The sequence below is a fragment of the Engystomops pustulosus genome, chromosome 8 (assembly GCF_040894005.1).
Source record: "Engystomops pustulosus chromosome 8, aEngPut4.maternal, whole genome shotgun sequence".
Classification (NCBI taxonomy): domain Eukaryota; kingdom Metazoa; phylum Chordata; class Amphibia; order Anura; family Leptodactylidae; genus Engystomops; species Engystomops pustulosus.
Window position 1 is genome coordinate 3,474,624 of NC_092418.1, and position 22,709 is coordinate 3,497,332.

The following is a 22,709-nucleotide window of genomic DNA, read 5'->3' on the forward strand; positions in this document are numbered from 1 at the left end:
ACCATAGACAGGGGGCATCCTCTACACCTAGAGGAGAGAATGTTCTACCATCACCAAAGACAGAGGGCATCCTCTACACCTAGAGGAGAGAAGGTTCTACCATAACCATAGACAGGGGGCATCCTCTACTCCTAGAGGAGAGGAGGTTCTACCATCGCCATAGACAGGGGGATCATCAACACATAGAGGAGAGGAGGTTCTACCATCACCATAGACAGGGGACATCCTCTACACCTAGAGGAGAGGAGGTTCTACCATCACCATATACAGGGGGCATCCTCTACTCCTAGAGTAGAGGAGGTTCTACCATCACCATAGACAGGGGGCATCCTTTACACCTAGAGGAGAGGAGGTTCTACCATCACCATAGACAGGGGGCATCCTCTACACCTAGAGGAGAGGCTGTTCTGCCATCACCATAGACAGGGGGCATCCTCTACACCTAGAGGAAAGGAGGTTCTACCATCACCATAGACAGGGGGCATCCTCTACACCTAGAAGAGAGGTGATTCTACCATTACCATAGACAGGGGCATCCTCTACACCTAGAGGATAGGGGGCTCTACCATTACCATAGACAGGGGCATCCTCTACACCTACAGTAGAGGAGGTTCTACCATCACCATAGACAGGGGGCATCCTCTACACCTACAGGAGAGGAGGTTCTACCATCACCATAGACAGGAGGCATCCTCTACACCTAGAGGAGAGGAGGTTCTACCATCACCATAGACAGGAGGCATCCTCTACACCTAGAGGAGAGGAGGTTCTACCATCACCATAGACAGGGGTCATCCTCTACACCTAGAGGAGAGGAGGTTCTACCATCACCATAGACAGGGGGCATCCTCTACACCTAGAGGAGAGGAGGTTCTACCATCACTATAGACAGGGGCATCCTCTACACCTAGAGGAGAGGAGGATCTACCATCACCATAGACAGGGGGCATCCTCTACACCTAGAGGAGAGGAGGTTCTACCATCACCATAGACAGGGGGCATCCTCTACACCTAGAGGAGAGGAGGTTCTACTATCACCATAGACAGGGGGCATCCTCTACACCTAGAGAAGAGGAGGTTCTACCATCACCATAGACAGGGTTTTTTTCCCATGCGAGCAGTGTGACTATGGAGCTCTCTGTCGGAGTAGGTTGTTATGGCTAATACATGGTAGATGTTTTGCAACTGCAGAGCAATAATATCACATTGTATGGGAATATGATTTTCAGGAAGTTATTCTGACCGCTATATTAGTGGCCGGGAAGGACTTTTTCCATGTTTTGGGCCTATTGACACCAGCTGTGCATTGTTTTTGCCTTCTTCTGTATCCGCGTGGTACCAGTGATTAGGTTGGACTCGTTGGACTGATGATAATATTATTTCCACCCATTAAGAACTCATCCTCCAGCAGAGTAAAGAATTAATGACGATGTTGTTGTAGATTCAATAAGCTGCTGGGTCATAAGCATCAACTGAGAAGTTTTTCTTTATTCACATGAAACATGTATCTGGCCAATAGGAACACACGGAAAAGTATTCGAACATTTACATATTCAAAATGAGAAAATAAATGACAATTGTAAACACAATGGATGAGCAAACTCTTATGGCTCCATATGGCTCCATTACTGCCAGACTCTGTATCCAGAGATGTCACATCTAAAGTGCACGTCTGTCAATTCCACATCATCGCCATCCGCTGTCAGTTCTGTACGTACACCCTCCCATTGATAACCATTTCCATGTGGACATCCGTGTGCCCCTCCAACCACTGGGGAGCCAGTAGGACATGGAATGTCACAGGAAGGTCCCAGGGACCACGATGAAACTTTACGATGGTCCAGCAGGAATTGGGTGACCCTATTAGGGTTTTATCTTTACCCGTTAAAGTTTTGTATAAATCGCCATCACCTTTGATCTCTGTATGGGGTTATCAAACCTGGCGAGTAGCCCCACAGGAGCCCCTCAAACTCTACGCAATGCTGTTCCATGCACCGTTACTTCATGTATGTGTCATGGTGTCAGTGTTTCCACATCTTGGGGCACATGTACTAAGGGTCCGAATCCCGCTTTTCCGAATCTTAGTTTTACCCTGGGTTTTTGGCGCACGTGATCGGATTGTGTCGCATCGGCGCCGGCTTGCATGCGACAAAAAACGGGGGGCATGGGCGTCGGAAAACCCGACGGATTCGAAAAAATAGCGCTATTTTTTTAAAAAGTGTCGCTTGACACGCACTTACATACACCAGGAAGAGGATGGTGAACTCAGGCGGACCTTGGCGCAGCAGCGACACCTGGTGGATATCGGGTGCACGGACCTTAGTGAATCCCGGCAGACCCGAATCATCATCGAAGAACGCGCCACTAGATCACGAATGGACCGGTAAGTAAATGTGCCCCATTGTGTTCATCATTTCAGTGCATTATGGCAATAGAACTGGGATGATTCCCATTGGCCGGTGGATTCTCTGGCATGAACCCGTCTGTCGGACTGGATATTTCATCCTGCTGCCTCATTTCTTGTGGAATAGTATTTATTCTTCACAGGTTTATAAAGGGAACCTGTCACAAGGGACCTTATTTTCACTACAGACAGGATGCAGGAGCCCATTACTCCTGCAGTGCACATATGTATTTCTACTTTCTCTGAGTATGTGCATTACAATATAATCGTGTATTATAACTTACCTTACTCCCTGACAGAATCCTCTTTGTAGTCCCAGGGGTTGGGCTTTGGTTTTCATGCATTTAAAAAATATATATAACGTGTCCGTGCTGCATACTCCTCAGCTTTCAGCCACCACCTTTGTGCTCCTGTACAGCTCCTCCCTCCCCAACTGTGCTGTGAGCTCGGTTTCTGTAAAGGAGCATAAAGGTGGGGGCTGAGAGTTGAGGAGTGAGCAGCACAGACAAATCACGTATTGTTTTTTGAAATGCATCCAATCCAAAGCCCAACCCCTGGGACCATACAGAGGATTCTGTAACCAGTCTGTAGTGAAAATGAGGTCCCTGGTGACAGGTTCTCTTTAATTGGCGTAAAAAGAACATTTTTAGAAGGAAATCAACTTTTTGTAAATGACCCGGAACAAGCAGGAGATGCTGAGATACAGCTTGGACCCGGGAGACATATGGTATCTGTGTCCATCGGTCTTATCACTCTTGGCTCCTTAGGTTTGGATCATAAATCTTCTTTCATTTCTTACTTTTAAAGATGGCGAGAAATCTATTTGGTTTCTTCGCTCCCTGAGCTTCTTTCTCGGCCTGGAGCTCTTTTGCTTTCTGATCTTGGCTCTCCTGTTCTTTAATCCTTTCCAGCTCCTGTTGTTTTCTTCTCAGGTCCTCCTGCAGCTTCTGTTCTTCTCTCTCTCTTTGTTTCCTCCTCGCCTCCTCCTGTTCCCTTAGTATCTTCTCCCTCTCAGCTTTCTCTTTAGCCTTTCTGTTCTCTTCTTCCCTCTGCTTTGCCCTCATATCAGCCTCATGGACATATTTGAGGACAAATTTCCTCCTCTCTGCCGTCTCCTTCACTGGATCTCGAGGGATTTTCTCTACACGAAACTGAACGTCCTTAATGACTTCACACAAGAACTTCAGGAGCTCCTCGTGTTTTCCTCTGGTTTTCATGTGATCTTTTTGGGTGTAATTCTCAAATGAAAAGATCCTGTCCACCCCGATGTCCCTGAATATTCCCTCTGTTGCAATCAAGGATCCGGCTGTCTTACGGGTGAGGACGACTATAGGAAAAACTCCTGGAATAGAAGGTACAAGAGACAAATCAGAGGAGCTCAAGCCTGACCTGGGGACTTCTACTGCACTGAGGGTTTAGACTATGGAAATGCACTATTAGGGTTTAGACAAGTCCAGTACAACAATAAGTTGATCCCCACCCCATCCCTCAACCACAGAAGTCCAGGAACCTGAGATCTGAGGGACCGTGTGCAAAGTCTACACATTCTGAGTACTGAATACTGTCCGTCACAGGGAGGGACCACACTGGTCAAAGTGGTTTCTGTCACAGGTGCTCCCGCGACCCATATCTCAGGTCATGGGCTCACCCGTGCCCCTCCATGTGTGCTCCCGCGGCTTACCTCTCCCCGCACCTGATTCTGGACCTCGGCCTGCGCGTGCTCATCCACGTCTACTAGGGCAGAAAATTTAAAGGGCCAGCACAAACAAGCTTCTCCTTGCACATCCTGACAGATATTCGTGCCTTGTGCCTTAGAAAAATCTTTGTCTCATGCCCTGCGCTGTTATTGTGATTTCCCGTTGTGACCCCGTTTGTGACTTCCGCTCCTCCGCTGCCTGTCCAGACCAATTGCTACGTCCCCGATCATGTGCTGCCGTCTTGACCTCCTGCCTGTTCCCGACCATGAGTTTGGCTGATGATTTTGTGCTACGCCTTGGCTGCCACTGCGGACAAAGTCGCCCCTGTGGAACGACCTGGTGGCACCACACCGCAACAAGTCCAACCCGCTATGCGGAGGCTCTGGTGAAAACTGGGTACGACTGAGACTCCGTTCCCTGGTTTCGGCTTACGTCATCGTCCGCTGCGGTTTAGAGGATCCACTCCCCCAGAAGCTTTACAGTTTCCTTCCGTACAGTCTTTGTACAGTAACAGAACCCTGCAGTGCAGGAGCCATAAGGAACCAGGATACACCTCCAGCAATCTCTTCCTGGGTCTCCATAGGTACCAGATATGATTCTGGACTCTGCTTGTTATGGAGGCAAAAAATTGCTGTTACTGAGGTGCAGCCACATCTCACGAATAATCTAGTGACCTACTGTAGGGTCCTGCGAGTCACCACCTCCCTGTGGACTGATGTCCTTCTCTGTGATATCACTATAGAACTGATGTCCCGCTGGGAGGTGGGAAGTCCAAACCTCCAGAGACCGAACACTCGCCTGAAGCCAGCACAAGACTCTAAATAGTTCTCATAATAATGACTACTGAAAAGTGATGTCTACGGATCTAGAGGTCCCATGATATTATAATGAGGAGCCTCTGCTGTGCTCATGGCTCAGAAAATGCCTTCCTACATCCCAGTGACCATTGTAACGAGTGCAGAAGCTGAGACACTTATGAGGAAAAGCCTAAAATCAATGAGGAGAACCCAGAATCAAACCTCTTCAAGTAAAAGCAATGGTGGTTGTATCCGCGCATCCTTGCATCACAGAACTTGTCTGAAACATCCAGGGGCCGCATCAGGTGTAACACCCTAGGGTCCTACAGTCAGCACCCCCTTATTATTACACATGTATAATACCTGTCAGCATCTGTGCAGTGTGAAATAAAGATTTTAGATCCTCCTTCTCCTGCAATGTGATTTCATTTCTTACACTAAAAAAGAATAAATAACAAAAATCTCAAAATAATCAATTACAATAGGAACAAGGTACATGAGAAATCATTATATCTAGCTCTTACATCACAATATCAACTATGTACAGGAATATAACTACTATAATACTGCCCCCTATGTACAGGAATATAACTACTATAATACTGCCCCCTATGTACAGGAATATAACTACTATAATACTGTCCCCTATGTACAGGAATATAACTACTATAATACTGCCCCCTATGTACAAGAATATAACTACTATAATACTGCCCCCTATGTACAGGAATATAACTACTATAATACTGCCTCCTATGTACAGGAATATAACTACTATAATACTGCCCCCTATGTACAGGAATATAACTACTATAATACTGCCCCCTATGTACAAGAATATAACTACTATAATACTGCCCCCTATGTACAGGAATATAACTACTATAATACTGCCCCCTATGTACAGGAATATAACTACTATAATACTGCCCCCTATGTACAAGAATATAACTACTATAATACTGCCCCCTATGTACAAGAATATAACTACTATAATACTGCCCCCTATGTACAGGAATATAACTACTATAATACTGCCCCCTATGTACAGGAATATAACTACTATAATACTGCCCCCTATGTACAAGAAGATAACTACTATAATACTGCCCCCTATGTACAGGAATATAACTACTATAATACTGCCCCCTATGTACAAGAATATAACTACTATAATACTGCCCCCTCTGTACAAGAATATAACTACTATAATACTGCCCCCTATGTACAGGAATATAACTACTATAATACTGCCCCCCAATGTACAGGAATATAACTATTATAATACTGCCCCCTATGTACAGGAATATAACTACTATAATACTGCCCCCTATGTACAGGAATATAACTACTATAATACTGCCCCTATGTACAAGAATATAACTACTATAATACTGCCCCCTATGTACAGGAATATAACTACTATAATACTGCCCCCTATGTACAGGAATATAACTACTATAATACTGCACCCTATGTACAAGAATATAACTACTATAATACTGCCCCCTATGTACAGGAATATAACTACTATAATACTGCCCCCTATGTACAGGAATATAACTACTATAATACTGCCCCCTATGTACAGGAATATAACTACTATAATACTGCCCCCTATGTACAGGAATATAACTACTATAATACTGCCCCCTATGTACAGGAATATAACTACTATAATGCTGCCCCCTATGTACAAGAATATAACTACTATAATACTGCCCCCTATGTACAGGAATATAACTACTATAATACTGCCCCCTATGTACAAGACTATAACTACTATAATACTGCCCCCTATGTACAGGAATATAACTACTATAATACTGCACCCTATGTACAGGAATATAACTACTATAATACTGCCCCCTATGTACAGGAATATAACTACTATAATACTGTCCCCTATGTGCAGGAATATAACTACTATAATACTGCTCCCTATGTACAGGAATATAACTACTATAATACTGCACCCTATGTACAGAAATATAACTACTATAATACTGCCCCCTATGTACAGGAATATAACTACTATAATACTGCCCCCTAAGTACAGGAATATAACTACTATAATACTGCCCCCTATGCACAAGAATATAACTGCTATAATACTGCCCCCTATGTACAGGAATATAACTACTATAATACTGCCCCCTATGTACAAAAATATATCTGCTATAATACTGCCCCTATGTACAAGAATATAACTACTAAAATACTGCCCCCTATGAACAGGAATATAACTACTATAATACTGCCTCCTATGTACAAGAATATAACTACTATAATACTGCCCCCTATGTACAGGAATATAACTACTATAATACTGCCCCCTATGTACAAGAATATAACTACTATAATACTGCCCCCTATGTACAAGAATATAACTACTATAATACTGCCCCCTATGTACAAGAATATAACTACTATAATACTGCCCTCTATGTACAGGAATATAACTACTATAATACTGCCCCCTATGTACAGGAATATAACTACTATAATACTGCCCCCTATGTACAGGAATATAACTACTATAATACTGCCCCTATGTACAAGAATATAACTACTATAATGTTGCCCCTATGTACAGGAATATAACTACTATAATACTGCCCCCTATGTACAGGAATATAACTACTATAATAGGGGTTATATCCCTGTACCTAGGGGGCAGTATTATAGTAGTTATACTTCTGTACATAGGGGGCAGTATAATAGTAGTTATATTCCTGTAAATAGGGGGCAGTATTATAGTAGTTATATCCCTGTACCTAGGGGGCAGTATTATAGAAGTTATATTCCTGTACATAGGGGGCAGTATTATAGTAGTTATATTCTTGTACATAGGGGGCAGTATTATAGCAGTTATATTTTTGGATGAGGGGGGAATATAACTACTATAATACTGCCCCCCAGGTACAGGGATATAACTACTATAATACTGCCCCCTATGTACAAGAATATAACTACTATAATACTGCCCCCTATGTACAGGAATATAACTACTATAATACTGCCCCCTATGTACAAGCATATAACTACTATAATACTGCCCCCTATGTACAAGAATATAACTACTATAATACTGCCCCCTATGTACAATAATATAACTACTATAATACTGCCCCCTATGTACAAGAATATAACTACTATAATACTGCTCCCTATGTACAGGAATATAACTACTATAATACTGCCACCTATGAACAATAATACAACTACTATAATACTGCCCCCTTGCTGTGAGGACGTGTATGAGCTGATCTCCTGAGTCTCTGCATGTCTGGAGCTAGCCCAGGGCGGGGCCACCCTGGGTGGGGAGATTCCCCAGGCAAGGCCCAGGCTTCCAGGCCTACACCGGGAGTGAACTCCCAAAAACCTTCTAGGGATGCAAATCCCAAAGTAAGCAGTAAAGATTGTGGACAGATTGCAGACAATGCGGTTGTGGTGAGAAAGAATGAAAAAGTGGAAGTAACTGAAGCAGCAATGAAAGCGTCAAGTTCTATGAGCAGCCAGCGTGGAGGAGCTCAGGTGATGCAGCAGAGTGTGAGATCAGCAGCAGGTGCACAGCCCCCCACTCCTGCACCCAGACAGAGGAGAACATCATTGGAGAGACAGACCCTGTGAGAGAACCTGCAGCAGAGGGATGTGGTGTCCAGCATGGCCTGCACAGGCCGCACCAGGTCAGCAGTAAAGCCACAGAGTGTTACCATGAGCACTGCTATGTGTGAACAGGCCCCTGCAAGTGCAAGCCACAAGCCTGGGAAGGAGACAGGTGCACCCAAACCATCTGGAGCTGCACCCAGACCAGCAAAGCAGGGGAAGGAGACCGCGCGGGCACCGGAGCTGCAGTTGGCGGAGGAGATACCGACTCTGGTAAGGAGGATGGGGGAGCTGACTAATCACAAGAAAATGCTGCAATTGCAAATTGACTGTATGTATTCACTTAGAACTGCGCACCCTGAGAGCAGCACCCTGTATAACTCCAAGCTGCAGGGACTAGGCATAGAGCTGGCACAGGTGGTCAGGGATATGGACTGTGTCCTGGAGAGGATGGGACCCCTGGCCGAGTCTTACAGGAACCAGGAGCGCTTCTCCCAGCAGAGGCAAAGCGGTGACTCTGGGCCCCGGGCCCCTACAGCACAAGCAGGACCTGTCCCCCCAGATGTACCCCAACGTGTGACACAGATTCTCAGGCCTGCGAGCTTCTCATTCCAGAAGGGACAGACACCAGATCAGCCGCAGAGCTCTGCAGCAGTCCCAGAGCAGGTGCATGGACCTGTAGTACCACAAGTCCCAGCAGTGTCTGTGCAGCAGCAAGATGGTGAACTTTTATCTATGGGTCAGGGTGATGCGGTGACCCAGGAGAACTCTAACGTGCTTGAGACTGGGGACACTGTAGGACATTCTGCTTTACCTGCGGGGTTGGGGGATGGAGGGGACCCTCAGTCTATCTGGGAGGTACAGCCACCGGAGGATAACATAGAGGTGGATGGGGGGCAGGGGGTGGCGCAGAATGATGCTTGTGACTTCCCCCCTTTAACATCGAGCCCCCTTGTAAAGTCAGGTCTCTCTAGATCAGACCCTCCCCCCAATACCCGTAGTGAGCCCCATCCGGAACCTCCTAAAAACGCCTGGAGCCGCGGCGCTCCCTCCTTCACCTCCGGCGCACACTACTCCGGGCAGGCGTTCAAAAGGAGGAATGTGGTGCGCTTTAAGAACAGAGGCGCAAAGGAAGATCTCCCGGATAGGAGGTTTGTGGTGCGGGATCTCCTTTGTCACCAGATGGGGTTCTCACCAGATGATATCCTGGCAGTCATCAACCTTCCAGACAGACAGGGCTATGATGTCAGCTTTAAGCTAATGTCAAGTCTGGACAGGTTCTGGGATAAACTCCCCCGGTTCAGGGACACTGATGGTTGGAGCAAGTTTGTGTTCGTCCCCATATCCAGGCCAGGTACCGTGGTGGTCAATGTGATATTCTGGAACGAGTCGGTTCCTCCTCAGGACATTCTAGTGTGGCTCAGGCGCCATTGTGATCTGCTGTCTGACCTCACTAAGAACCGAGACGCCGACGGTATCTGGACTGGAGGGTGGAAGGTTCTGGTGAAGTTGAGGCAGTTTAACAACATTACCCTGCACCTCCCTAACTCCTTCTATATAGGCAGAGAAAAGGGCGTCTGCTTCTATCCCGGACAACCACGGAAGTGCTTCAGGTGTGGTACGATCGGTCACGTGGCCAAAGTATGTACAGTAGTAAAATGCAACTTGTGTGGGGAGGTCGGCCATCTCAGTGCCACCTGTGAAATGGTCAGATGCAACCTCTGCGGAGAGATGGGCCACCCGCACAAGGATTGCCCGGAGGCCTGGCATAACATCGCCAGGGATTTTTCTGATGATGAAATGGTGCAGGAGGCAGATGCCTTAGAGGAGGAGGCCCTGGTGTCGGGGCAAATTCTGACCAGGCGGGAGGTACAGGGGTCAGGTGATGCAGAACCCCAGCAGTCAGTCAGCGCTCAGGGGAGTGTGGAGGTTGTAACCCACGACCAGCCTCAGGCAGCCACCTCTGTAACATCTACTGAATATGAGGAGGTGAAAAAGAATAAAAGGAAGAAAAAAGATAAATCCTCCCGTAGGCCTGAGGAGTACAGTGCGGAGCCTAAGTCCAGGAGGAAGTCTAGCGGTGATGCCGGGGTCATGGTCCTCTCCAACAGGTTTGATGCTCTGTCAGAGTCTGATGGGGACTTTGAAAAAGAGCTAGAAAGAATTGATAATGAGTGTGAGGTGGACACAGGGGATCCTCCAACTAAGAAGAAGCCCCCTCCTGTAGAGACCGCTGAGGATTCAGACATGGAGACAGGTGGAAGACAGGGGGACTTTGACTCTGACTCATGATGATGGGGGTCGCTGCTCTGCTCTTTATCGTTGTAATGGCTGGGTTCTCTCTAAAAGTTGCTTCCAGCAACGTCAACAGCATTAAAGTAAGAAGGACCAGACACGCAGTATATGACCACCTGAGATATCTGGACGCTGATGTCATCTTCCTGCAGGAGACCCGTCTGACCACCTTGGGGCATCTCCGTGAGGCTGAGCGTGAGTGGCGGTCTGGTCCTTCTTACTGGTCACTGGCTGTGGAGCCGTACGCCGGGGTCGCCATACTGTTTAACACCACAGACGTGACGGTGCACAGGCTGACGGAGGTCGATATGGGGAGGTGCCTGGTGCTAGAAGTGACCATCCATGGTAGGCGGCTCCGGCTGATCAACATCTATGGCCCACAGACAGTGACAGAGAGAATCCAGCTGTTCAATGAGGTGAAGCAGCATTTATTTACCTCTATCCCTGTGATAATGGCGGGCGACTTTAATGTTGTCATGACTTCAGGTGACCGGTCCTCAGGCAGAGCAGTGGTCAGGGACTCCAGGGTCCTACAGAGCATATTATCACAGGCAAACCTACGTGATGTATTTACCTTGGACGGGAGGAAGCCTCGGTACACCTATACGTGTGCTGACAGGCACAGCAGGATCGATATGGCATTTGTGAGTCCCTCAGAGAATGTTAGTGGTATAAGCGAGAAGGTTGTTCCATATTCTGATCATCTTATCTTATTGTTTCACCTAGGAGCCACTAACCGCTCGGACATTGGTCGGGGGTTATGGAGGCTCAATTCTAGCATCCTGGATGATGCCTATGTCCGGAATTGTATCCACTCCCTTTTTCAGGAACAGCTCCAGAGACAGGACTTTTATGACAACATATCTGACTGGTGGGAGAACGTCAAGGAGGAGATCAGGTCCCTCTTAAAGAGACTGTCAGTGAGAAAGGGTAAGAGTAAGTACAGCCAGTATCTCAAGCTGCGGAAAGAATTGGAGTCACTGTATTCGGCGGGAGGGGGGGACAAACAAAAGATTGACCGACTGAAGTCTGAAATAAAGCAGTATCAGTACAGCCGCTACACGTCCCTGGTTATCGAGCGGGACTACGGAAAACTGAGCGTGCCTGATCCATATGAAAATTGCCGGGAACGTGTGGCCAAGAAATCGATCACAGGTCTCACTGACTCCCAGGGAGTTTTACAGGAATCTCGGGAGGGTATCCTGGGGGTGGTGAGATCCTACTATGCTGAGTTATTTCAGAAGAAGGTTTTGGATAAAGACAAAATGGCTCAATTCTTGGAGGCAACTCCAGGCCCTGACACTAAAGATTTGGACTTTTCTCCTTTGACAGCAGGAATAACAGAGGAGGAGGTTAAAGAGGCCATTGATAAGTTATATCTGAAGAAGGCACCAGGTCCTGATGGTATAACATGTGAATTCTATAAGAAGTTCAGAGACCTCTTAGCCCCGATCCTTGTGGATGTGTTTACCAATTGTCTAGAAAATCACCTGATGCCTCCATCCATGAGGGTCTCATCGCTAATTCTGCTGTCCAAAGGTAAGGAGCCTAGCGACATCAAGAACTGGAGGCCGATCGCCCTCTTGAATGTCGACAGGAAAATTCTGGCAAAAATTCTATTCTCTAGATTAGTCTGTTTGTCCCCGGCACTGTTGGCAGGCTCTCAGTACGGCACAGTAAAAGGGCGGAACATCTCTGGAGCAGTCATCTCGATAAGAGAGATGTTTGAGAGATGTAAAGCTCTGAGGTGTGGGAGATATGTTGTAGGTCTGGACCAGGCTAAAGCCTTTGACAGGGTTGATCACGATTATCTATGGGCCACTTTGTCAAAGTACGGTATTCCGGGACAATTTATAGATTGGCTGAGAACTTTGTACAGAGAGGCGAAGAGCTTTCCTCTGATCAATGGTTGGCAGGGGGACACTTTTGAAGTAGAGGCAGGGGTACGACAGGGCTGCCCCCTGAGTCCACTGCTGTATGTGTTTGCCATAGACTTGTTTCTGCGATCACTGCAGCGGTGTGATTTTCGAGGGGTGCCGGTCCCCCATTGCTTGCCTTTGAAGGTAGTCGCCTACGCGGATGATGTGACTGTGGTGATATCTGAACCTCGTGAGGTGGAGATGTTGTCTGCAGCCATCAGAAGTTACTCAGAGGCCTCCGGGTCTCTGGTCAACCTAGAGAAGAGTCAAGCTTTCTGGACATTGGATACTGCTCCTGGCTTTGATCTGCCACAATTCGCCAAGGCCTCCACCCATATTAAGATCCTTGGGATTAAATTCGGGAGGGAAGATAATGCCAAACTAAATTGGGAAGAGAAGTTGGAAACCGGAAATGTAAAGGTTCAGCGATGGAAGAACTGGAGGCTGACCTATAGAGAAAGGGTTACTCTGATGAAGACTTACCTGGTCCCTGTCTTCCTCTACGTCTCTGTCGTATTTCCTTTGCCAGAATCTTTCTCCGCTAGGCTCTTTAGCCTGTTCTTCCAGCTTTTATGGGGGAACAGGTTGAACCCAGTAAAAAGAGGGATCACCTACCTGCAGAGGAGAGAGGGTGGGCTGGATATGTTAAATCCAAGGGTTTTCTTTGACTCCATGTTTCTGAAAGTTAATTTCGGTTGCCTGGACTCAAACAATGGTCTCCTGTGGGTAAGTAGTGTCAGGGACTGGATATTGCCTTTTGCAGAGTCTTGGGTGCGAGGCGGCAGTCTCAAGAGGGGCCGATGGACTCCTGGCTTCCTCCCCCAGTATCTGGAGTATGGGATACGGTGTTTGAAAAAGTGGAGAATAGATAAGACCTATCTGGAGAGTAGGACCAGGAAGGAGCTGTACACTAATATCTGTAGGACCTTCTATACAGTACAGCCAGCTCTGAGGGACTGCACAACGGCCACCCTGCAGGAAAGCCTGAGGTTCCTCAATAGTCTGAGACTCCCTGCAAAGCTCTTTGATATCGCCTGGTTGTCCTTACATGGGAGGCTCTTTGTCAGGGGCAATTTAAAATTCTTGAGTCTCTCTGAGCGTTTGTGCCCCTTGGGATGTCAGCAGGAGGAGACCATGGAGCATTTCACTACTGAGTGCCCGGGAGGGAGGCAGATATGGCAGGAGGTGTCCCACAGACTCAAAATAGGAAGACTGCAGTCTCTGACCTACCCAGAGATCATCTATGGGGTAACACCACAGGTAGCCGGCATAGACCAAGGGACCATGTACCTGATCATCACCACAATTAAATACTATCACTGGCACACCAGGACCAGAGTGTCTGCACACAACGAGTCCTTCCAGCCCATGACCGCTGTAACCCAAATACTCTCAGAGCTGAGGTGGATACGATCCATAGAGGTTAGAAAGAAGAGTAATAATGTTAAGTTATGGAGGAACATATGTCTGGGGTAACTGATCAAGTAATTATATTAATTTCCACATTTTTTTTTTTTTTTTTTTTTCTTTTTACCAGTAATGGACTTTTTGAGTTAAGATTATTATGAATTTATTATTTTCTGATCAGTATGATATTTGTTAATTAACTGTTTGTTAATTCTGATGAGAATGTATTGTAATATTTTCTGTTTGTTTATACTAATAAAAATTGCCCCCTATGTACAAGAATATAACTACTATAATACTGCCCCCTATGTACAGGAATATAACTACTATAATACTGCCCCCTATGTACAAGAATATAACTACTATAATACTGCTCCCTATGTACAAGAATATAACTACTATAATACTGCCTCCTTTGTACAAGAATATAACTACTATAATACTGCCCCTATGTACAGAAATATAACTAGTATGATACTGCCCCCTATGTACAAGAATATAACTACTATAATACTGCCCCCTATGTACAAGAATATAACTACTATAATACTGCCCCCTATGTACAAGAATATAACTACTATAATACTGCCCCCTATGTACAATAATATAACTACTATAATACTGCCCCCTATGTACTGGAATATAACTACTATAATACTGCCCCCTATGTACAGGAATATAACTACTATAATACTGCCCCCTAGGTACAGGGATATAACTACTATAATACTGCCCCCTATGTACAAGAATAAAACTACTATAATACTGCCCCCTATGTACAGGAATATAACTACTATAATACTGCCCCCTATGTACAAGCATATAACTACTACAATACTGCCCCCTATGTACAAGAATATAACTACTATAATACTGCCCCCTATGTACAATAATATAACTACTATAATACTGCCCCCTATGTACAGGAATATAACTACTATAATACTGCCCTCTATGTACAGGAATATAACTACTATAATACTGCCTCCTGTGTACAGGAATATAACTACTATAATACTGCCTCCTGTGTACAGGAATATAACTACTATAATACTGCCCCCTATGTACAGAAATATAACTACTATAATACTGCCCCCTATGTACAGGGATATAACTACTATAATACTGCGCCCTGTGTACAGGAATATAACTTCTATAATACTGCCCCCTATGTACAGGAATATAACTACAATAATACTGTCCCTATGTAGAAGAATATAACTACTATAATACTGCCCCCTATGTACAAGAATATAACTTTAGTAATACTGCCCCTATGTACAAGAATATAACTACTATAATACTGCCCCCTATGTACAGGAATATAACTACTATAATACTGCCCCTATGTACAGGAATATAACTACTATAATACTGCCCCCTATGTACAGGAATATAACTACTATAATACTGCCCCCTATGTACAGGAATATAACTACTATAATACTACCCCCTATGTACAGGAATATAACTACTATAATACTGCCCCCTATGTACAAGAATATAACTACTATAATACTGCCTCCTATGTACAGGAATATAACTACTATAATACTGCCCCCTATGTACAAGAATATAACTACTATAATACTGCCCCCTATGTACAGGAATATAACTACTATAATACTGCCTCCTATGTACAAGAATATAACTACTATAATACTGCTCCCTATGTACAGGAATATAACTACTATAATACTGCCCCCTATGTACAAGAATATAACTACTATAATACTGCCCCCTATGTACAGGAATATAACTACTATAATACTGCCCACTATGTACAGGAATATAACTACTATAATACTGCCCCCTATGTACAGGAATATAACTACTATAATACTGCCCCTATGTACAGGAATATAACTACTATAATACTGCCCCCTATGTACAAGAATATAACTACTATAATACTGCCCCCTATGTACAAGAATATAACTACTATAATACTGCCCCCTTTGTACAGGAATATAACTACTATAATACTGCCCCCTATGTACAGGAATATAACTACTATAATACTGCCCCCTATGTACAGGAATATAACTACTATAATACTGCCCCCTATGTACAAGAATATAACTACTATAATACTGCCCCCTATGTACAAGAATATAACTACTATAATACTGCCCCCTTTGTACAGGAATATAACTACTATAATGCTGCCCCCTATGTACAGGAATATAACTACTATAATACTGCCCCCTATGTACAGGAATATAACTACTATAATACTGCCCCCTAAGTACAGGAATATAACTACTATAATACTGCCCCCTATGTACAAGAATATAACTGCTATAATACTGCCCCCTATGTACAGGAATATAACTACTATAATACTGCCCCCTATGTACAAAAATATATCTGCTATAATACTGCCCCCTATGTACAAGAATATAACTACTATAATACTGCCCCCTATGTACAGGAATATAACTACTATAATACTGCCTCCTATGTACAAGAATATAACTACTATAATACTGCCCCCTATGTACAGGAATATAACTACTATAATACTGCCCCCTATGTACAAGAATATAACTACTATAATACTGCCCCCTATGTACAAGAATATAACTACTATAATACTGCCCCCTATGTACAAGAATATAACTACTATAATACTGCCCTCTATGTACAGGAATATAACTACTATAATACTGCCCCCTATGTACAGGAATATAACTACTATAATACTGCCCCCTATGTACAGGAATATAACTACTATAATACTGCCCCTATGTACAAGAATATAACTACTATAATGTTGCCCCTATGTACAGGAATATAACTACTATAATACTGCCCCTATGTACAAGAATATAACTACTATAATACTGCCCCCTATGTACAAGAATATAACTACTATAATACTGCCCCCTATGTACAAGAATATAACTACTATAATACTGCCCTCTATGTACAGGAATATAACTACTATAATACTGCCCCCTATGTACAGGAATATAACTACTATAATACTGCCCCCTATGTACAGGAATATAACTACTATAATACTGCCCCTATGTACAAGAATATAACTACTATAATGTTGCCCCTATGTACAGGAATATAACTACTATAATACTGCCCCCTATGTACAGGAATATAACTACTATAATAGGGGTTATATCCCTGTACCTAGGGGGCAGTATTATAGTAGTTATATTTCTGTACATAGGGGGCAGTATAATAGTAGTTATATTCCTGTAAATAGGGGGCAGTATTATAGTAGTTATATCCCTGTACCTAGGGGGCAGTATTATAGAAGTTACATTCCTGTACATAGGGGGCAGTATTATAGTAGTTATATTCTTGTACATAGGGGGCAGTATTATAGCAGTTATATTTTTGGATGAGGGGGGGAATATAACTACTATAATACTGCCCCCCAGGTACAGGGATATAACTACTATAATACTGCCCCCTATGTACAGGAATATAACTACTATAATACTGCCCCCTATGTACAAGCATATAACTACTATAATACTGCCCCCTATGTACAAGAATATAACTACTATAATACTGCCCCCTATGTACAATAATATAACTACTATAATACTGCCCCCTATGTACAAGAATATAACTACTATAATACTGCCCCCTATGTACAAGAATATAACTACTATAATACTGCCCCTATGTACAGGAATATAACTACTATAATACTGCCCCCTATGTACAGGAATATAACTACTATAATACTGCCTCCTATGTACAGGAATATAACTACTATAATACTGCCCCCTATGTACAAGAATATAACTACTATAATACTGCCCCTATGTACAGGAATATAACTACTATAATACTGCCCCCTATGTACAGGAATATAACTACTATAATACTGCCTCCTATGTACAGGAATATAACTACTATAATACTGCCCCTATGTACAAGAATATAACTACTATAATACTGCCCCCTATGTACAATAATATAACTACTATAATACTGTCCCCTATGTACAGGATATAACTACTATAATACTGCCCCCTATGTACAGGAATATAACTACTATAATACTGCCCCCTCGGTGTAAGTTGTTCTCACCTGTGTATAAATACGGGGAAGACGAAATCTGAGGATTTGATTTCTTTTTCTGCTCTTGTAATTCTTTCTACCAGTTGAAATTCCTTAGCCCATTCCACTTTCTTCCCGAGGGGCAGCAGGTTACCTGGAGGGGTAACAGAGGGGGGGGGGGGTTATAGATACATTGGTGGCACTTTGGGTTTGATGCTGGTTGGCAGGTTCAGTAGTTGTATAGATTGTTGTAGATTCCCAATTATAAGGTGAGAGAACTGTCCAGGGCGGGAGGATGAGGGGGACGGAGCCGGAGGATGAGGGGGAAGGAGCCGGAGGATGAGGGAGAAGGAGCCGGAGGATGAGGGGAAAGGGGCCGGAGGATGAGGGGGAAGGAGCCGGTTCTCCGGGTGCAGATACAGGAGAAAAGTTTTATGAAAAGAGAATGTTCCAAGAAATTTTGTATAAACACCAATAAAACTAAAATAGAAAGTTCATGTTTATAGCAGCCAGAACCGACTCCTTACCCCCCAAAGATCCAAACACTCAATCAAATATCTGCAAAATGTGCAGCAGGAACAATGTGACACTGAAAGGTCACAGGTCATTCTATGTATAAGTTGATAGGAATTCATCCCAAATGGAGATAAAATGGCCACTGCCCTGCGAGGCTGCAGAGGATGCGTGTCCTACAGAGGCCCCCGGGGTTTACTATGATGTTTTGTAAGAATCTATCAGCCAATACAGAAGCTTCCACCTGATAAACCTTCTCCAAAACAGTGTACATTATCCCTGGATACAGACAGGAGAGAGAGCAATGTGAGAGTGCTGAGAGGAGACTGTCCCCAGATAGAGAAGGGAGGAGGAGCAGTGTGAGAGTGCTGAGAGGAGGCTGTCCCCAGATAGAGAAGGGAGGAGGAGCAGTGTGAGAGTGCTGAGAGGAGACTGTCCCCAGATACAGAAGGGAGGAGGAGAAATGTGAGAGTGCTGAGAGGAGACTGTCCCTGGATACAGAAGGGAGGAGGAGAAGTGTGAGAGTGCTGAGAGGAGACTGTCCCCGGATACAGAAGGGAGGAGGAGCAGTGTCCGAGTGCTGAGAGGAGACTGTCCCCGGATACAGAAGGGAGGAGGAGCAGTGTCCGAGTGCTGAGAGGAGACTGTCCCCAGGTACAGAAGGGAGGGGAGCAGTGTGAGAGTGCTGAGCGGAGATTGTACCTAGATACAGAAGATAGGGGAGTAGCGTCAGAATGCTGAGAGGAGACTGACCCCGGATTCATTAGCCCCAAATCGCATAGAGAGGGGTGAATTTTGTTCCAACAATTTTGCATTTTTTCTATTGGTTATTTAATTAATGAAATGTTTCTCTAAAAATAAATGCTTTGGCCCCCCCACATACCCACAAGAAGAAACATGGTGTGGTGTCCATTGATGGCTGGTTTAATTTTGGAGGATTTAAAATTTGCGGGTCACGAGCCTGAATATTTTGGGCTAAGTTTACAAGTCCCTACAGTCTCATTAGCCCCAAATCGCATAGAGAAGGGGCTGGGGACTGTAGGGGACTTCCGGTGATGGTGCAGAAGGCGGTTAAAAAGGCGATTGGCCCCTTCTTTAGGCGGTCCCAAAAAGGGGCTGGATTGGGCGGGCTTATTAGGGCCCGCCCCGTGGTTTTAAGAGCATTGGGGGCACATGGCAGGGCCTCTTTCCTTCTGCCCTCAGGACCGAGCGGTGTGAAGTCGCCCACCCACCCTTGCCCTCAGGTTAATTTTGGTTTACAGGTGGTTTTCCGGTTTCTGGCTGTTCTTTCTGTCTTCCTTTCAGAAGTCACAGCATTGGTGGATTTTCACATGCCCGAAGGCGAGATGAAGGGGCCCACATGATGTCTGACGCCATTCGGGTGAAAGGTTTTTGCTCAAGAAGAAGCGAAGGGCTCGGATGGGCATGAATTTTGTTCCAACTGTTTTGCATTTTTTCTATTGGTTATTTAATTAATTAATTGTTTCTCTAAAAATAAATGCTGTGGCCCCCCCACATACCCACAACAAGGAACACGGTGTGGTGTCCATTGATGGCTGGTTTAATTTTGGAGGATTTAAAATTTCTGGGTCAAGAGCCTGAATATTTTGGGCTAAGTTTACAAGTCCCTACAGTCACAGAAGGGAGAAAGAGCAGTGTGAGAGTGCTGAGAGGAGACTGTCCCCAGGAACAGAAGGGAGGGGGAGCAGTGTGAGAGTGCTGAGAAGAGACTGTCCCCGGATACAGAAGGGAGGAGGAGCAGTGTGAGAGTGTTGAGAGGAGACTATCCCCGAATACAGAAGGGAGGGGAGCAGTGTGAGAGTGCTGACAGGAGACTGTCCCCAGGAACAGAAGGGAGGAGGAGCAGTGTGAGAGTGCTGAGAAGAGGCTGTCCCCGGATACAGAAGGGAGGAGGAGCAGTGTGAGAGTGCTGAGAAGAGGCTGTCCCCGGATACAGAAGGGAGGAGGAGCAGTGTCAGAGTGTTGAGAGGAGACTATTCCCGAATACAGAAGGGAGGAGGTGCAGTGTGAGAGTGCTGAGAGGAGACTGTCCCTGCATACAGAAGAGAGGGGGAGCAGTGTGAGAGTGCTGAGAGGAGACTGTCCCCAGGAACAGAAGGGAGGAGGAGCAGTGTGAGAGTGCTGAGAAGAGGCTGTCCCCGGATACAGAAGGGAGGAGGAGCAGTGTGAGAGTGTTGAGAGGAGACTATTACCGAATACAGAAGGGAGGAGGTGCAGTGTGAGAGTGCTGAGAGGAGACTGTTCCCAGATACAGAAGAGAGGGGGAGCAGTGTGAGAGTGCTGAGAGGAGACTGTCCCTGCATACAGAAGGGAGGGGGAGCAGTGTGAGAGTGCTGAGAGGAGACTGTCCCCGGATACAGAAGGGAGGAGGAGCAGTGTCCGAGTGCTGAGAGGAGACTATCCCTGGATACAGAAGGGAGGGGAGCAGTGTGAGAGTGCTGAGCGGAGGCTGTACCTAGATACAGAAGATAGGGGAGTAGCGTCAGAATGCTGAGAGTAGACTATCCCCGGATTCATTAGCCCCAAAACGCATAGAGAGGCATGAATTTTGTTCCAACTATTTAGCATTTTTTCTATTGGTTATTTAATTAATTAATTGTTTCTCTAAAAATAAATGCTGTGGCCCCCCCACATACCCACAAGAAGAAACATGGTATGGTGTCCATTGATGGCTGGTTTAATTTTGGCGGATTTAAAATTTCCGGGTCAAGAGCCTGAATATTTTGGGCTAAGTTTACAAGATTGCCCCATATGTCAGATGGGAGGGGGAGCATTTCCTTGCGGTGTTATAGTGAAGCTTTCTATTAACATAGGAAAGGCTTTGTATGTCAAAAAGGGGTTGTCAACTTTCAGCAAATAATTGATTGGTTTGCATAAGAAAAAGATATACATTTTTCCAATATACTTTCTGTATCAATTCCTCATGGTTTTTTAGATCTCTGCTTGCTGCCCTTCTATTGGAAGCATCGATGTTACTTCCAGTCATTGAACTCTGCCCATGGTCTTTTGATGGACACGCAGTTGGTCAAGCAGCTCATGTACCTACCTGTCCATCAACAAGCAGGGATCTAGAAAACTGCAGAATTGATATAGTAAGTAGATTGGAAAATTGTATAACTTTTCCTTACACAAACCATATCAATTATTTGCTGAAAGTGGGCGACCCCTTTGATATGTGATAAGGACATCTGGGTGGTCGTACATATACGTTTTCCTAAGTACAGAAAATTAATCCTCCTTTATACGAAAAATCTACTAAAATATCTGCTACATCATCATTCAAGAATTTCTTCCTGAGCTTCCTTGTCCCTTGTACTACCGATCCCTCAGTACTCACCGAGCTGAGCGTAGATTTCTCCATATTCGCGCTCATCCATCTTTGCACATCCTCGGTTGTCCACCAGGGTGATGTTCTCTGTCAGTTTATATGGGATTCTCTCTGTTGTACTCCCTCCATCTGATCCCCATGCCTTCGCCCAGTTCTTGAATTGCTGATCTTCCCAGACGTAGATACAAGTGTTGATGAACGAGGACTTCCCGTTACCTAAGAGGCCAAAGAGTTGGATGAGAATCCGGTTAAAGCCTTGGCTTCCTCTCTTACATCTATCAAAGCTGAAGTTCTGGATGAAATGTCTCATCTCATCGCTGTCCATGTTGTCTTCTTCGTCTTCTCACTGACTGACGGGACTGAAATGTGCATTTCTTGTTACCTTCCCTCATAAAGTCATAGATGTTTTTATCTTCTGTATGGTCCTGGACTCTGGTCACAGACTGAATCCTCCCAGCACTTCCTCATACTTCAGAAACTCAGATCCTTCTAGATAAACATCTGCCAGTACCCTGTATATGTATCATGTCTCTCCTGGTTAGAGATGGGCGAATTTGTTGAAATTTGGTTTGTCCCGATTCACAGAATTTTTTGAAAAAATTTGATTCGACCCAAATCGAATCATGAGGAACAACGTTAAAAAACAGATATTTCCTGGCTGCAGAGAGCTTTAGGGTGTTGTAG

At 44.8% G+C, this 22,709-nt stretch overlaps 1 protein-coding gene across 1 annotated transcript; it reads right to left on the minus strand.

Moving 5' to 3' along the window:
* Nucleotides 1-2,851: 2,851 nt before the first annotated feature.
* On the minus strand, nt 2,852-22,350 carry LOC140075630 (uncharacterized). Its single transcript, XM_072121760.1, has 4 exons — nt 22,035-22,350; nt 18,194-18,317; nt 5,262-5,335; nt 2,852-3,746 (listed from the first exon to the last, which is right to left on the minus strand). The coding sequence occupies exons 1-4, from the start codon at nt 22,348-22,350 to the stop codon at nt 3,193-3,195; spliced, it is 1,068 nt and encodes a 355-aa protein (XP_071977861.1). The 3' UTR covers nt 2,852-3,192.
* Nucleotides 22,351-22,709: the final 359 nt, after the last annotated feature.

What these genes read in the sequence shown, in the direction of transcription:
- LOC140075630 (XM_072121760.1), bottom strand. Translation starts at nt 22,350, where the DNA reads ATGGACAGCGATGAGATGAGACATTTCATCCAGAACTTCAGCTTTGAT. An exon ending in AGAAATCTACGCTCAGCTCG is followed by an intron (nt 18,318 to 22,034) that starts GTGAGTACTGAG and finishes TTACCCCTCCAG; the next exon opens with GTAACCTGCTGCCCCTCGGG. An exon ending in CACTGCACAGATGCTGACAG is followed by an intron (nt 3,747 to 5,261) that starts GTATTATACATG and finishes CTTCTATTCCAG; the next exon opens with GAGTTTTTCCTATAGTCGTC.